Source organism: Lissotriton vulgaris, chromosome 3_1, assembly GCF_964263255.1.
Source record: "Lissotriton vulgaris chromosome 3_1, aLisVul1.2, whole genome shotgun sequence".
Taxonomy (NCBI): domain Eukaryota; kingdom Metazoa; phylum Chordata; class Amphibia; order Caudata; family Salamandridae; genus Lissotriton; species Lissotriton vulgaris.
This window is the reverse complement of record NC_141689.1, coordinates 1,346,776,055-1,346,792,814: the sequence shown is the minus strand read 5'-3', so window position 1 is coordinate 1,346,792,814 and position 16,760 is coordinate 1,346,776,055. Positions and strand designations below refer to the sequence as shown.

General features: G+C 46.6%; 1 protein-coding gene across 4 annotated transcripts in view; it reads left to right on the top strand.

The window, feature by feature from the left end:
* GAK (cyclin G associated kinase) overlaps positions 1 to 16,760 on the top strand; it is a 1,908,861-nt gene that overhangs the window by 1,429,104 nt on the left and 462,997 nt on the right. For all 4 annotated transcript variants that reach the window (XM_086961822.1, XM_086961820.1, XM_086961821.1 and 1 more), the window contains exon 20: positions 8,572 to 8,721. In XM_086961822.1, the coding sequence (XP_086817948.1) occupies positions 8,572 to 8,721 (150 nt within the window). The remainder of the gene's footprint in view (positions 1 to 8,571; positions 8,722 to 16,760) is intronic.

Here is a 16,760-nt window from a genome sequence, read left to right as displayed (position 1 = left end):
TCTTCTGAACAGGCAAAACGGGACTATTGCACACATTATCTCTCGTTTCCTCAATCACACCCTTCTCGATCAGGTCATAAATAATCACCAAAAGTGCTCGCTCACCATCACTCGAGATACGATACTGTGGAATGCGCGGTAACTTAGCATTCGCCTTCAGTGTCACAACATAGGGAGGAATCTCTAAAAGACCTACATCATTCAGACCAACAGCCCACAATGAATCAGGTAAGGAAGACAATTCAGGTGGAAGTCTGTCTTTCGAAATGTACATCGGAGAGATCACTCTCTCACCCAACGTAAGATGTACTCCTGACGGAGAACAATACAACGTCGCATACAATCTCTTCAATAAATCCAATCCCAACAAGTTCTAACCACAACCTGTAGTCAAAATGAGGGGTGCTTCAAATTTACGAGGTCCAACAGAAAGAGACAACGGAGCAGAAATCTGATTCGTAACCGGGGCGCCAGAAACCCCTACAGAAACATTCTCAAAGCCAGACAAAGGTGCGCCAGGGAGATTAGAGCGCATAATAGAACTCTTTGTAGCACCAGTATCTAGCAGAAAAGGCTCTGACACACCTGATGCAATCACTTCAACATAAGGTCCACTCTGAACTACTGGAACTGAAGCAACTCCCTCTCTTTGTCCATGGGTGTCCTAACAATCATTACCATCCACTTCCTCACCTTCGACATAGTAATCATCCGTATAGTACTGTGCTGTCCTACCAGACGAAGTTTGCTGCTGATCAAAACTGTTCATTGAGTTCTGTCGGGGCAAAGAACGCCCATTTTGTCCTCGACCTCTACCTCTAGGTGCTTGTTGAGCACCTCGACCTCTTACACCAGAAGCACCATTCGTGCGCTGTAACAAAACCGGACAACTATTCTTAAAATGGCCCTCTTCTTTACAATACGCTCACTGATTAGGCCCATACGGAAAACGCTGTTGAGAAGACTCGTTCCTTTGCGAGTTTCTCGAATATTGCTGATTCTGCTGATAATCACGTTGACTATTAGTACGGGGTGGATAAGCTTGCTGTAGAAGAACTTTAGTCTTCAATTCCTAAGTCTTCTTATCCGCTTTCTCCAACTCATCTTTGTGCCTATTTTCATAGTACTGGGCCGTAGCTAAAATCTGCGCTGACGTGGAAACAGCCCAAGCACTCTCAGAATCTTTCAACTTAGTGCACAACTCGGGAAGCAGATTATGTACAAATTTGTCGACGAACAATCTCTGGCCACCCTCGGTAGCCATATCCTGACCACTATGATCTACAAAGGTCTCTTCAAACCGCGTGAAAAAGTCGGACACCGTTTCATCTTTCTTCTGCTTACAAGCAGACAACTTGTCCCAATTAACACGCACTTCAGGCATTAAAGTCTTCATATAATTAATTATCCTATCAGGGAGTTGAGTAATTATATCTTCAGGCTTAGCACCTCCAACTTGTCTATCATTCGCAGCACGAAGATTAACCTATGTATCACCCAATTCTTGGTCATGATCCGTATGTCGGATCGTACTCCAAATAGGCTGTGGAACAACATTTCCAAACAACATATTTATGTCTGCTAAGCTCATGATGCACGAACCCACAGTCTGAGTGAGCTCTTTATAATATCCTGCTGGATTTTTGCGCGGATCAGGCAAAGACTGCTTAGTTGCCAAAACTTCAACACGCTTCCAAGGAACATGTACCCATACTCGTTGGAAGTGTCCAGGGACAGGTGGATTAACAGTTGCATCAGGAGGTCTCCAAACTGGAGGAACCTCTCGCATAGGATATTGACACGCTGCTCTCCTAACTGACGAATCAGGCTCAAACAATCGCTCAGAAGGAGTGTCACTACGAAATGACAATAGAGTCGCAACTGCTCTCCCAACATCATGCGAACCCACAACGGTCCCTTTCGCAAATTCAGAACGTATTCGGTACAACTCATTAGGAGCTTTACCTACTTCTTCAACCCATTGCTCATGGAGGAACCCACACATCATTTAAAAAACGTACCGTTGCCTTGGTGCTTCTCATTGAAGGAAGACATCCATAACACCCTCAAGATCCTACTGAGAAGCGTACGTAATCCATTTACGCGCCAAATGATCCAACTGTATCAGGCAACTGACTACGTGATTGTCTACGCTCACTAACAGGAGACATACCCAATGGTCCCAACAAAGGAGAAAGGAAACCAGAAACTGCAGCAGTCATTCTCTGTCTAGCAGAAGGAGAAGGTGAAAGAATAAGAGAAGACGGAACAAAAGTAGAAGAATCCAAAGTCGGAACAGAAGGAGCATTATAGATAGGCGTAGGAGTAGCAGACGAAGAAGGAGGCAAAGTTGGCGGCTCCTGAGGAGGCTGCGCCAAAGGAATAGTAGCCAACGGAAGAGGAGCTGGCTGTGGAGGAATTACATGTGGCACAACAACCGGAGGTTGTGGAACTACAACTGGTAGTGGTGGTGCCGTAGCATTCTGTGCACAAGGGGGTGGCGAACTCAATAGATGCGACATTAAAGGATCTTTCGCAAGATCTTTCTTTTCTTCCTGTTCTTTACGCGGCAAAACTGGGTAGCATTTATCTACCGCTAACTTCCTAACCCTAAGCATCTGTTCGCTCTCTTGCTCTTCCTCATTATCCCTATACGCTATAGCAGCTTGCACCATTGACAAACCTCGTTCTCGTTTGTTCTTCTTCGCTAATTTAATTTCTTTCTGTTTGGCTTCTTTGCGCCATATGCGGAAAGAGTCAAACATTGCCGGCCGGGCTTTCTTTTTGAACAGCTTAACTTCGAGATTATCTAAAATCTCAGTTTCAAAACTACCGTAACGGGGCCACTGTAGGACACCGTCTTTCCTCGTATATTTTACCCAGATGTCATTATAACTAATAGGGCCTACACCATGCTTCACATAAAGATCATATGTAGGAGTTCCAATCGAAGGAACCAGACACGAATCCTCTAACCGGGAGTCCTTAGAACAACCACAACCAAATATCTTTCCAAGTCTGCTAAGACCAGGCATCTTCGCTCACTAGTCTTGCTTCAAACTACAAGGGAAATCCGAAAACAATAGCCTCGCGAATACACGAGTCCCTTGGCTTTGGGGCCTGCAGGTACCAAATCAAAGCGATCCACTAAGGGATACAAAAAACAAACTAAGGACTGGGAGACGCTCCACTCATACTTAACTGAAATGTCGATGGCGTCACCAGAATACCCGTCAATCGTCTCGATCTACAAATCGTCTATGGCTCCAAGACAGGGCGACAGTCAGGTCAGCAGTCCTTCGTAGCCGTCGGAAAGCGGGGAACCTCGCAGCAAAGACTTTCGGACCACGACGACATACAGGGGTGGATGAAGTGGCAGGCCTTCCTCCAGAATTTCCACACGAAGCTCTCCACGATCTTCGGGCTTGGACCGGTACCGCTGAAGTCGCCCCACGTTGGGCTCCAACTGAAGGACCAGGTTTTAGAACCTAGCGGCGCCAGGGAAAACGCCCGATGCCTTCGAGTTCCCCTGCATTGGCAAACAGAGACACGGGACGCTTCTCGATGACGTCAAAGACCAAAGTTTATTGGCTGCAACCAGGAACAGAGCTCTACGAAGCACAACACGGGTGGTTCGCTAGAGACTGCACAAATTTAATGAGCGGAGCATGGTCTTTTATGCCAAAAATCACATTCCAAAGGTGGCATCAATTACATACAAACTAGCCAATCACATGGTGACATTTCAAACCTATCGCATGACGACAATCCCACTTTCCGTTGTCCAGCCCACCAGAAATGACCAAGCACATTCCAATTTCTTGTTCAATCAGGCCGGACAAACCCATCATAAAACATCAACCCAAATCAGTGATTATGTCGTAAAGGAAGGAGCAGAAACATATTGGAAGCAAGATAGAAAGGTGGGTGCAGTGTGCTGTAAACTTCGGCACTTCCTGCTCTTTGATCTTTATCTGACCAGCTGCTTAACAAGGAACTGGCTCAGCGAGGTCAGCCTCGGGCAAGGGAGTCAGTTCGGCCAGGTCATTCAGAAGTCAGCTAAGGTGTACGTGTCTCAAGGACTCGTTCGGCCATAGTCATCGGCCTATGTGAGGGCAACCACACAAAATGGCTGCCGTTCACAAAATGGAACCCGAGGGTTCAGACGAAATCCCTAAATACATAGTGTTCTCATTGATCGATTAATACGAAAACACTCGTACACACCGCACTCGTGATTTGCGGTCCACTGACACCAAAATCGTCTATTTCCGACGACCTTTATTGAACGGGTTCAGAACCACCGAACCAGACCCTCAAACTACGGAACTACACACCTTCTTTCACACATGAGAGTTGGATTGCAGAAATATACAATTCATAGTACATATCGCATCCCCCTCCTCAATGATTGAACCTCATTATCTGATTATCACACTGGATGTTCGCCTAATTTCATTTACCTCCTCCTTCAAAAAAAAGCAAAATTATTTCTGATCACCATGTTTTTGCCCTACAAAAACATCTATATGCGCATTGAACGTAACCATACTAGCCACTCTTGATGCTTGACCTCATCGCTGACTATTTGTAAGAGATCAAGCTTATTGCTCTGTTTATTTTCAATGTTGTTCTGTCATGCTTATATGTGATTGAGTTGCTAGTCCAATTTATTCTTTACCTTCCTTCATGTAAAGCGGTCATGTTTTGTTATGTAGCATTTTAGGACCCTAGTGTAATTTTCCCGAGTCAGTTCGGCCAGGTCATTCAGAAGTCAGCTAAGGTGTACGTGTCTCAAGGACTCGTTCGGCCATAGTCATCGGCCTATGTGAGGGCAACCACACAATATGGCTGCCGTTCACAAAATGGAACCCGAGGGTTCAGACGAAATCCCTAAATACATAGTGTTCTCATTGATCGATTAATACGAAAACACTCGTACACACCGCACTCGTGATTTGCGGTCCACTGACACCAAAATCGTCTGTTTCCGACGACCTTTATTGAACAGGTTCAGAACCACCGAACCAGACCCTCAAACTACGGAACTACACACCTTCTTTCACACATGAGAGTTGGATTGCAGAAATATACAATTCATAGTACATATCGCATCCCCCTCCTCAATGATTGAACCTCATTATCTGATTATCACACTGGATGTTCGCCTAATTTCATTTACCTCCTCCTTCAAAAAAAAGCAAAATTATTTCTGATCACCATGTTTTTGCCCTACAAAAACATCTATATGCGCATTGAACGTAACCATACTAGCCACTCTTGATGCTTGACCTCATCGCTGACTATTTGTAAGAGATCAAGCTTATTGCTCTGTTTATTTTCAATGTTGTTCTGTCATGCTTATATGTGATTGAGTTGCTAGTCCAATTTATTCTTTACCTTCCTTCATGTAAAGCGGTCATGTTTTGTTATGTAGCATTTTAGGACCCTAGTGTAATTTTCCCGATTCATGTCTATATATAGGTATAAATCACCTTGTCCTTATATAGGCATAGAAACCATAACCATATTTAGACTTAGCCCATGCAGTCCAACTACGGCATGGCTACTTCCACTAGTTCCGAAAATCCACAACCATTTCTTGGAAAAACTCGCCTTCAGCAGAAGAACTGGTACTCTTTGATGACCTTATTATGTTCAACCTTACGTCAAACTCAGCATCTTCAAGTTATAAATATGCCCACACTTGCCCTAGAAAGCACACAGTGGTTTGGAGCAGTTCGACTATCTACATACCCGACAAAGCTCGCCGCAGCAAGTGCCGAAGGAAGCCGACCCTCCAGGAGACGCACTGAGAGAGACGCTGTCTTTTCTCCTGCAGAGAAATCCAGCTCCAGTGTTTCCAAGCTCCCCTTGCGGGGTGTTGGGAAATAGAGTCCTGAGAGAGAGATACCTGACCTCCTTCATTCTAAAACCAAGGTACGGAGGTGATTAGACCCTAAGAGAAATCTTGGATAGATTTTTGGCAAAAATACTAAACCTATGATACACTGCACTGACTTCTTCCCTCGTACTAGACCTAGGTTAGGTACATCGGGGTAGGGTTATTTTAGAAGCACCAGTTGAGTACTTTTTTAGTTATTGTAATTTATGTATGTTTTTTATGGCTTAGAAACCATACCATGCTTTTACAGTATTATTTTATAATATTCTTCTTGCTGTACGCATTATACTTTACAGCCGGTATTACAATTGTAGCAGTTCATTTCCTTTGCATGAGAAAGAAGACTGTTCGATAAATACATTTATTGAAAACGCCCGTCTCTCTATTTCTCTGCACCTCTGGTGAAACGAAGCATACACGATTGACTGAGTGAAATATCTATCTATTGTTTCCACAACTCTAGAGATACTTTTTATCTTTGGGAAACAAAGTTGTCATGTTTATGCGGTTGTCACAAACTAATCCTTTCTTGTGAATTCGAGAAAGTTTCTAGTGACCTCTGAGCTAGCTGGCACTCACAATTAAGTCTAATATATTCGATAGAGACTTAGTCAACCTAAGTCCTGTGTCAATTCTACAGAATATATTATTCCAATGCGCAGAGCCTATTGGTAATGTAGGAACTACACTACAGTTTGCGCTATACAAAGTGTTATCAATAAATAAATACATCCAATTATACTATCCTTTGGTCTTATCTGGTTAAAGCATGGTGGATGATGTGTTTTCCTCTTCCTCTCAGTGACCTTACCCATTCTTCTTCCATCGCTCAGGCCCATGGCTATTTCTTTTGTTTATCATAGCAGTGCCTTGGTCATTTACATTACTTACTAGTTCCCTGCCTTCTACTGTGGTGATTGTGATTTCCTTGTTATTGAATGAGAATTCACAGGCCTAAAATAAAAAGCCCCTGTATGGTATTTATTATGTATAAATAATATGCATTTTGGTGGTCAGCCTGAATATTCTGGGATAAAATTGACCTGTAAATAATCATGGTTCTTCCCAAGTTTTAGGTTGCCACCCACAAAAATGTTTGGGTTAGTTTAAACTAAATATGCCAGTGGCTATGATTCTCATTGATCAAAAACCAGAACAGTAATTATAGAGTTGACCCTTCCTTCACATGTGTTGTTTAAGCTTTTATATTTCTCAAACAAACTTGGTCAACAACAGCATATTCATATGTTGTCATGGCTTTTTTAAGACTATCACTGTACAGAAACAAACACTAGAGAGTTTAGGGTTAACTTTTACGAAGATTGAGAATTTCTTTCGTGAAAATTCAGTAATCAAAGATCCTTAGCTGTGACTTAATTCATATTGTGAAAGCATTCAGGTTTGGATGGAAGGTTTCTGAATGGTTTTGAGAAATGTTTATTCTATTGGGTGATATTTTTGTTTGATATATAGCAGATTGACCAAATAATTTGTGGTATTTTCCTTGGCTGTAAAATTCAACCGTAACGTGTTCAAAATCTACCTACACCTTCCAGTATTCTGGCCTTCAAAGCAATTTATGTGACTAGTTTTGAAGAACTGCAAATTGTTTTCCTTCAGCATTTTCATAGCAAAAGTCATATTAATTTTATGCTACTATATAATTTCCATATGTTAGTCACCTTTTCATATTTCTTAGTAGAAGCCATAAAATCCTACTTAAGTAGGATTTTCTTGTTTTGAAGACCATTCGCTTCTTGGCTTCACCTTAACAGTTATTTTCAACCCTTCTTTTTTCGCATCTTTCTGTGACAACAAAAAGCATCTAGATTCTTTTTTTCCTATAGTTCAGAAGAGTGTATTAGATACGTCTCAATGAAAAGCAGGTGCAAACAATTGGAAAGAAATTAAATGATTCTCTCTCCTGATGTTTTATCCATTTGACAATCTCAATGGACAACAGCTCAAATACATTCCAACTTTAATTAAGGAATGTTTTACCAGGTGCATGATGGTTTCTGAATACATGCACCAATATGGATGTCTTGAAGACATTTATAATATTGCATTTCCACCAAAGTCTTTGTTTCTTTCCCTCATTCTGTTTTGTCTGTTTTTAATTGGGTGGATCTTCAGCCATGCAGTCCAGATCACTTATTTGTTAATCTTATGGTTAGACTCCAGATCTTCTTTATTTCAAATCTTGACTTTTGGTCCCTACCACCTTTCTAAGGGTTTGAATCTCCAATTACCTCTCGATACCGGCAGCTATATACAGTTTGTTTACATCTGGGGCAACCTTGGCTGACATTAAAAATAACAATTGAAAATTGTGATGGAACAGCATATATTTAGGTTGCCCTCTGTGACTGAAGACCATTATTTCGAAAAGTGTCCTTGTAAGAATTTTTTCAATTCATACCAATTATCAAACTCTTTTACCCAACATTACCAAATTTCATGCCACAGAAAATTGGTGAAGTCATTCAATTTAAAGGGATCTGAAAACAACCATATCAAAGTTCATTGATGTTATTGACAGAAATAATTGCATATTTTCTGTATCCACAATAATGATCAAGAGGTGCTTCAGTGGTGCAACTTGACAATTATTCAAGATTTTGATTTCTGTTAAAACATGCTTGCAATTGTTCAATATTTTGCAGGTAAACCTGAACTCCCTAGACAGCCAGGATCTACAGCACAGTATGAAGCAGAAATGTCAAAGACTGAACAGTCTCCAGAAAGTGAACCAAATGATGAAGATTTCCCACAGAAGGGCATAAATAACTTTTTCCAGTCTCTTGATTGGCAAGGTAAGGAAGCCATTTATCACTCAAGTTATTTTCAAACTTTTGTAGACTTTCTTTTATTAAGGAAAGATTGTACAGCACTTAAAAAAAATATTTGTTGAATTTTCAAATAGAACCCCTAAACACCAACCCCACCAACCCCTTCCAAGCAGAGAAATTCATCAAAATACAAAAAAGCGTATATTAGTTACATAAAACAGACTATTCACCAGTCATTGAGAGTTCAACCAAAATCCATTACTGTTTCCCTTTATAAAGTACTGCCATGCTTTACTTCATATTATCTGAATTTTTCACTGCCCCTCTATTAAACCTAGTACCGTCAATACCACTATTCCTTACCCCTACCTCCTCTAACATTGCCAAAGTCCATTTTCTCATTGATGCCCAGACTCTTAAACCTTTTTTCTTGGCCACTCTGCCTTTCCGAGCGCACGCTACCATTTCTACGTTGATAGAAGCCGAGCCATCCACTGATGACACTAGGGAGGGACAGGGTCTAACCATGCTGTGACTAAAGAGAGCCTTAGTACTGCCACTGCAAGAAATATAAAAGATTGGGCATAAGGGGGTACTTCTGTGTCATGGGCCCCTAGTACAATCAGTTGATGAGTGACCTCAGTCTGCAGGCCCAGTTTCATCTGTAGAAATTTGCTGATATCTGTAGGAGAGTAGGGTCTGCTTCCTATGGTCACCTCCACGTTTTGCTCTGAAATACTGGTTTTTCGACTCTAGTGTGGCGGTGGGCCTGCTAATCAGACCCACAGTCCAGCTGTTCTCTCTCTAAATTCATTTACTTTAGGTGCATAACCATTTGGGTATTGGGTCACCTTATGAGCCCCTCTATAGTGTCCCATAGGTACCTAGGGCATAGGTGCATCCAAGGCCTACCAGGGGCTGCAGCATGTGTTATGCCACCCCTGGCAGGCCATCCAAACTGACACAACTGGCTGATCACTCAGTTGGGGCAAGGTCGTGTAATCATCCCTTGCTGAGGTATAGTACCCCTATACCTACCATTACATATAGACACATATATACCTATAATCACTGCTATGGCAGGCCTTAACAATCCTGGAGGCAGAGAGCTTGGTTTTATGTGAGATGGTTCTCTAGCATGAGCTGAGCCTGTCTTCAGCTTTCGGAACCATGTTCTTATAGCTGTTCTATGATATAGCCATACCATATACTCTTAAGTGCATTATAATCCTCGCGGTTAATGCTAACTTTGGTTTGGCTTTATCAAAACATGTAGTGTAAGGTGTCTTATGCTTTGGAATACTACCCCACGCCAGTCTTGGCGGCGGGGGTAGCATTCCAAACTTCTAGAGGGAGAAGACATGTAGCTTTACCCGGTTAAAGTTAAACAGAGCCTCAGCCTCACAAAATGGATGCTGCTGCCACAGACACGAGTCTGACTCCTGCTGCTGGACGAAACTCTGGCAGGGGAGGCCTGGACAATAGGATTCCTGCCTTGGGAGGTGCAAGCACCTCCCCAGACAGGCTTTAGTGTATTGGGGCAGGGTGGGTTAAATGAAATGAGACACTGCCTGGGGCACACAAGGTGCTCCATGCATAGCCCGGTTCAAACCAGTTGTTGGGGCACTCCAGCCCCAGCGCAAAACTGGACAAAGGGAAAGGGGTGTAACCACCCCCTTTCCAGGTTCCACCCATAGGAGGGACCTAGCAGGTAATCCAGCCCCTTTAATTTGTATAAAGCTAGGAGCTGAGTCTAGAGACTTTAGATTATCCTGAACTGAAACTCTGAAACGAAACACTGGACCTTCGGCATTCTACTGCAACTAGAAGGCTGAAGAATCTCCCTTGTGGTCAAGGAGTGACCACCCTGTGCAAACAGGCACCATCAGTAACTTGCCGGTTTGCTTTGTTGACGCTCCCGCCAGAGCCCGAAGACTTAGCGACGCAGCCTCTGGTCTTCCAGACTTCTCTGACCCCGACCCACATCAAAGCTGAAACCCGTGGCGGACACGAGAGACGTGGGACTGTACAACCTGCAGTACCTGCTTTTTGCTAACTGTGCAGCTTCTGTGGCGTCCTCGAAGTTGTGCATTGGACCCTGAGAAATCCAACCCCCCGAGCAGTAAGTGCACCGAATCTCAGCCCTCCACACTCCACGAGTGCCGTGTGGGCACTGTGCCTGCATTTCTTCTCGACACGTCTTCGCGGTTGCTAGCCCGTTGGCTAGTGGCCATCTTGAAGACTTCATTTTGAAACAACGCTGCTTGCCTGGTTGCTCTGGGCTTGCTCCTGCTTTCCTGTAAAAGTGAAGCCCCGCAGACCCTGCTGGTCTGTACAAGAAGCCGATCTTCAAATCCTGCGTGGGTTGCCTTTGCCAAGGCTTGTTAACTCAGATCCGGAAGCCGACACCTCCAACAGCGAGAGCCTTCGTGGGACAGTCCGTATCCAGCTCCTGGTCGTCGTCGACGCCTCCTGGTCCACGTGGCTGCAGAGACAAGCTTCACCTCTTCACCTGATTGCATATCAACATCACCTGGTTCCGTCCTGGTTCCATCCTGGTCACTGGCTAGTGACCCAGACTCTGTCCCCTCTGCTTTCAGGTTCTTCACTTCCTCGATCCACCCTTGGATCCACCCGGACATCTTCCTCCTGGTCGCCTGCAGCATCTTCTTGCAGCTCTCCATAGGATTCGACACCGAAACCCGACACGACTTCACACCTATGCACCCGGCTTCCCTGGGGAAAGAACTTGAGTACTCCGGTGCTCCCGTTGGTATTAACTATCCAAGTGTCCTACTTTAACTGGGTTTTCCCGTAGTCTACCCAGAAGGTCCGAAATCAACTAGTTTCTAAACTTTACGTTCCCATTGAAAGTCTATGAGAACCCGCGTGTGTGTTTAAGCGCTGCACACACATCCTGTGGGACGCCTGCTTCCTAACCTCTGGTTACTCTGTGTAGCCCCACCGATTTCCAAGGCCCTAGGCCTATTCACCTGTTCTGAAGTGGCTCTTATACCACTTCTTTAGTATATGATTCGTGAGGCCCCTAGGGCAGAATTGTATTTGTGCAACTTATAGTATGCTATTTGAGTAACTTGTGCTGTATCTCGAACTCTGACCTCATAAAGAGTGCAGAGGGGTTGTGTTACAAACAAATACATATATATTTGTTATATACCTTGTGTGGTGTCTGTAGGAAGGTGGATATCTGACTATGGTTGCCCCCAACTGTTTGCCTAGTGTTTAGCTAGTTTTCGACTTAGTTGGCCTGAGATCCTGCTATCCAGGACCCCAGGCTTTTTGCTCTCTCTGTTAAAATGGACTCCATGTACCTTAGGTACATATCTATTTGGTATTGGGTGACTCTTGTAAGTCCTTGTACAGTGTAGCATAGGTGCCCAGGGCATAGGTGCACCCAAGGCCTACCAGGGGCTGCAGCATGTATTATGCCACCCCTGGCTGGCCATCCAAAACTGACACAACTGGCTGGTAACCCAGCTGGGGCAAGGTGGTGTAATCACCCTTTGTTTTAGATATAGTATACCTATATCTAACCCTAAAATGGACACATATATTCCTATAAGTCACTTCTATGGCAGGCCTTAACAACCCTGGAGGTAGAGTGTTTGGAATTATGTGAGATGGTGCTCTAGCATGAGCTGAGCCTGTCTGCAGCTTTCGGAACCAAGTCCTTTAGCTGTTTCCATGATAACGCTATACCATATACTCTTAAGTGCATTATAATCCTCGCGGTTATTGCGAACTTTGGCATAGCATTATCAAAACATATCGAGTAAGGTGTCATCTGAATTGGAATACTACCCCCTCGCCAGTTCTGGCGGCGGGGGTAGCATTCCACCCTTTTAGAGGGAAGCGACATGCATGTAATTGTGAACTCCGGTTAAAGTTAACTCGAGTCTCAGCATCACAAAATGGATGCTGCCACCACAGACACAAGTCTGACCTCCTGCTGCTGGGAGTCCTTCCAGCAAGGGAGGCTTGGACAAAGGGTTTCCTTCCTTGGGAGGTGCTAGCACCACCCCAGACAGGATTTTGTGTATTGAGGTAGGACAGGCTGAAAGGAATGAGACATGTCTGGGGCACACAAGGTGTCCCTGCGCATTCCCCGGTTCAAACCAGTTGTTGGGGCACTCCAGCCCCAACTCTGCCGCGAAACCGGACAAAGGATAGGGGGTGTAACCACCCCCCTTCCTGGTCCCACCCATAGGAGGGACCTAGTCATAGTACAGCCCCCTTTAGGAGAATAAAGGTAGGAGCTGGTCCCATTCCAAATTAGATTAATCCTGATTTGAAACTACAAGAAGAAATTCTGGACTTCAACGTTATGCTCCACAGAAGACTGAAGAAATCTCCCTTGTGGCCAAGGAGTGACCACCCTGCACAAGCAGGCATCATCAAGCGTTCCAGCAGTTCACTTTGTCGTCTTCCCTGGTGGATCCAGACTTCAGAGCCCGACGAGACCCGGACTTCCAGACGTCTCCGACCTCTACCTACATCTGCAGCACAGCTGAGATCCACGGGTGCGACGAGACACGTGGGACCGCCCATCTTGGAGAAACTGCACTTCGCTTCCAGCACGACTTAAGAGGCATCCTCGACGAAGTGCTTTGGGGATTGAGAAGCCCCAGCCCCGAGCAGCTCCTGAACAGAAGATCAGCCCTCCAGCATCCACGAGATCTGCGTGGGGCCCTTTTGCTTGATTGCTGCTCGAGGCGTTGTCTGGTCACTTGCCGGCTGGCTAGTGACCTCCTAGACGACGATCCACACCGCTGGTCTGGTTGCTCCAGACTGGCCCTTGCTTCCCTGCAAAGGAGAAGCACCCCGGACCCTCCTGGTCCGCACCAGACGCCTTTTCCACTCACTGCGTGGGTTGCCTTTGCCAAGGCCTGTTGACTCTGAATCCGGAACCAACACCGCCAACAGCGAGAGCCTGTGTGGGACAGCTTGTGCCTCCATCCTGGTCGTCGAAGACACCACCAGGTCCACGTGGCTGCAGAGTCAAGCGTCCACTCTTCACCTGATCGCGACAACAGCATCTGGTTCCTTCCTGGTTCCACTCCGGTCACTGGCTAGTGACTGTGAACATTGTCCCCTCTGCTTTCAGGTCTTCATCTTCCTCGATCCACCCTTGGACCGCTCCAGACAGCTTCCTCCTGGTCGCCTGCAGCATCTTTCTTCAAGGCTCCATAGACTTCAACACGGAAACCCGACACTCTTTCACACCTATGCACCCGCAGCCCATGGGTGAGGTAACGAGAGCATTTCGGTGCTGAAGGGTAGATTAACTCTCCTAGTGTCCAGATTTCCAGTCGTTTTAGTCCTAACTTGTCAGAACTGTCCGTACTCACCTATTTTGTAAATTGTACTGTCCATTGACTTTGTTACGCATCTCGCGTGTGAATTCACACTCTGCACACGCGTTCCGTGGGCCTCCTGCTACTTACCTAAATTTAGGGTAGTGTAGTCGCAGCGATCCTACAGCCTCTGGGCAGCTTCTTTCCTTTCATCGATTTCCTTTACCATTTGTTTAGGTTTAAAGTATTTTATTGAAGCAGGGTGGGATAGGACACAAAGGGGCAAGAAACAAGTGACCCACAAGATCCGCGCATCAGTGCGTATCATACAGCCAATACAACATTACAGTTACAATTTTGTAAGAGGCTCTGTCCGACTCGGGAGCATAGCTTCAGCACCTGTGGGCACGGACAGACAACGAGGGGAGGGGAGGGGGGGGGGGAAAGGGAGGGGAGGGGAGGGATGAGGAGAGGAAAAAAAAATCAGGAGGGAAGGAACAAAAGAAAGAACGAATGGGGAAGGAAAAAAAGAAAAAAAGGGGGGGGGGTGAAGGGAGGAGAAACAACCCCGCTCCAAAAAACCTACCTAACCAAACTAAACCCCCAACTACCATACCCCGACCCACCCCCTGTACTGTGCCAGCATCTACAGTCTCCGCCACTGTGAACTCTCCATGAATCTCCACTATGCAACACCAACCCCACCCACTCAGGCAGGCGGGTCCGGCGGCGGCGTCAGCCTCAACAACCGAAGATATCTAGGGCAGGTAATCTCTCGAAACTCGGAACATAACAGGCTGTGAAAGGGCTCCCACAACTCCTCAAAGGTATCAGTATCCCCCAGGGCCACTAAGGACATCTTTTCCATTCCAAGAACATGCCATAATCTGTGCAACCAACCAACTACAGAGGGAAGTGTTGTAGTGCGCCAGTGTATGAGAATATTCTGCACCGCTGATCCCAGCGCAATTGCGATCTGTCTACCCCTCTTGGACCTAAGGGGATACATCAGCCCATTCGGCAACCCCAACAGGACATAGGCCGGGAACCTAGGCAGTTCTATCCCAAAGCATTTGTCCACCTCGCTCAGGACCTCTTCCCAGTACGGAGCCAGCAGGGGGCAATCCCACAGTATGTGTGTTAGTGTACCAGTGTTGCCACAGTTGCGCCAGCACGTCCCCGGTATCGCCCTGTCCATCTCGTGCAGTTTCTCCGGAGTGCGGTACCAGTAGGTCGAGATTTTAGTGAAGGTCTCTGTGAGACCCGTGTGGTAGGCCGAGTGGCGCGCGCGGTAGGAGATGTGGTCCCATTCTTTATGACTCAGCTCGCGCCCAAGCTCTCGCTCCCATCGTTCCCGACCAGGGTTGTGAATGTGAAATGAGGGGGGCTGCAGCAGTCTATACAGGTCCGAGATCAGTTTGGCGTCCGACGTGCGAGTAATTAACCAACGCTCATATTCCGTGATTTCCCTGTGTGCCGCGTCGCGCACTTGTGGTTGTAATGCCCAGTGGCGCGCCTGCAGGTATCGCATGCGTTCCGTCTCGGGGAGGCCATAATCCCTCTGCAAGTCCTGGAAGGAGACAACTCCCTCGGGGGAGTACAAGTGGTACAGAGTGCAGCAGCGGGCCACCCGCCAGCGCTCATAGGCTCCCTGTTCCAGCCCCGGGCCGAAGTCCGGGTTGCCAATGAGCGGCGTGAAGGGAGAGGGGAAGGTAGTTAACTCGCATCTGGCAGCCACCGAGTCCCACGTCTGGAGCGGGACCCGCGTCACCAAAGACGCGTAAAGATTGGGGGGCCGATGGGCTCGCCTCAAGAATGGTACTTCCTGCAGCGTCCTACCCGCCACCGCCTGATCTTGGAACAACCAGTGTTTATCAGATTCCCACCGGCTCCATTCCACGAGGTATCGGAGCTGAGCGGCCTGAAAATATTTCCGTAAATCCGGTATCCCCAGCCCTCCGGATTCCGGTGAGAGCATAGCGATGCCCCTCTTGATCCTTGGCCTACGGCCCTGCCACACGAATCGCGCAATGGCAGTCTGAGTCTCCGCGAGCCACCCCGCAGGAGGGTGGAGCGGTAATGCTCTGAAGAGGTAAAGCACCTGAGGCAGAAGGGTCATCTTCACTGCGGCCACCCTACCCAGTAGCGACAGCGTGCCTTTATCCCACCGGCCCAGTTCCTCCTTGATTTTCGTGCCTAGAGCTGCGTAATTGGCCTTAACCATCTCCGGGAGGGAGGGCGCCAGCAGGATCCCCAAATACGGGATCCGGTCCTTGGACCAGCTCAGAGGGTAAAGCCTCTGCAGTTCCACTCTAGTGGCAGCAGATAGCGAGATGTCCAGGGCGGCCGACTTACCCAGGTTCACCTTAAAGCCCGCCACGTCAGCGAATAAGTTCAGTTCCTCCACACAGGCCGGTAGTGATCTCCGCGGGTCATCCAGCGTCAGAATGACATCGTCCGCGTACAGGCTAATCGCGTGGCGAAACCCGCCCATCTGGACACCGATAATGTCAGGGTTCTGCCTAACCCTCTGGGCAAATGGCTCCATGTACAAAGCAAAGAGCAGAGGGGAGAGCGGGCATCCCTGTCTCGTGCCCCGTTCAATGGGGAAGGGTCGAGAGCTGCCGCCGTTCACCCGGACCACCGCAGATGGGAACCGGTAGCAGTTAAAGATCAGGTGACGAAACTTCTCCCCTATCCCAAATTTGCTCAGGACTTTCTCAAGGTAGGGCCAGTGCACCCTGTCAA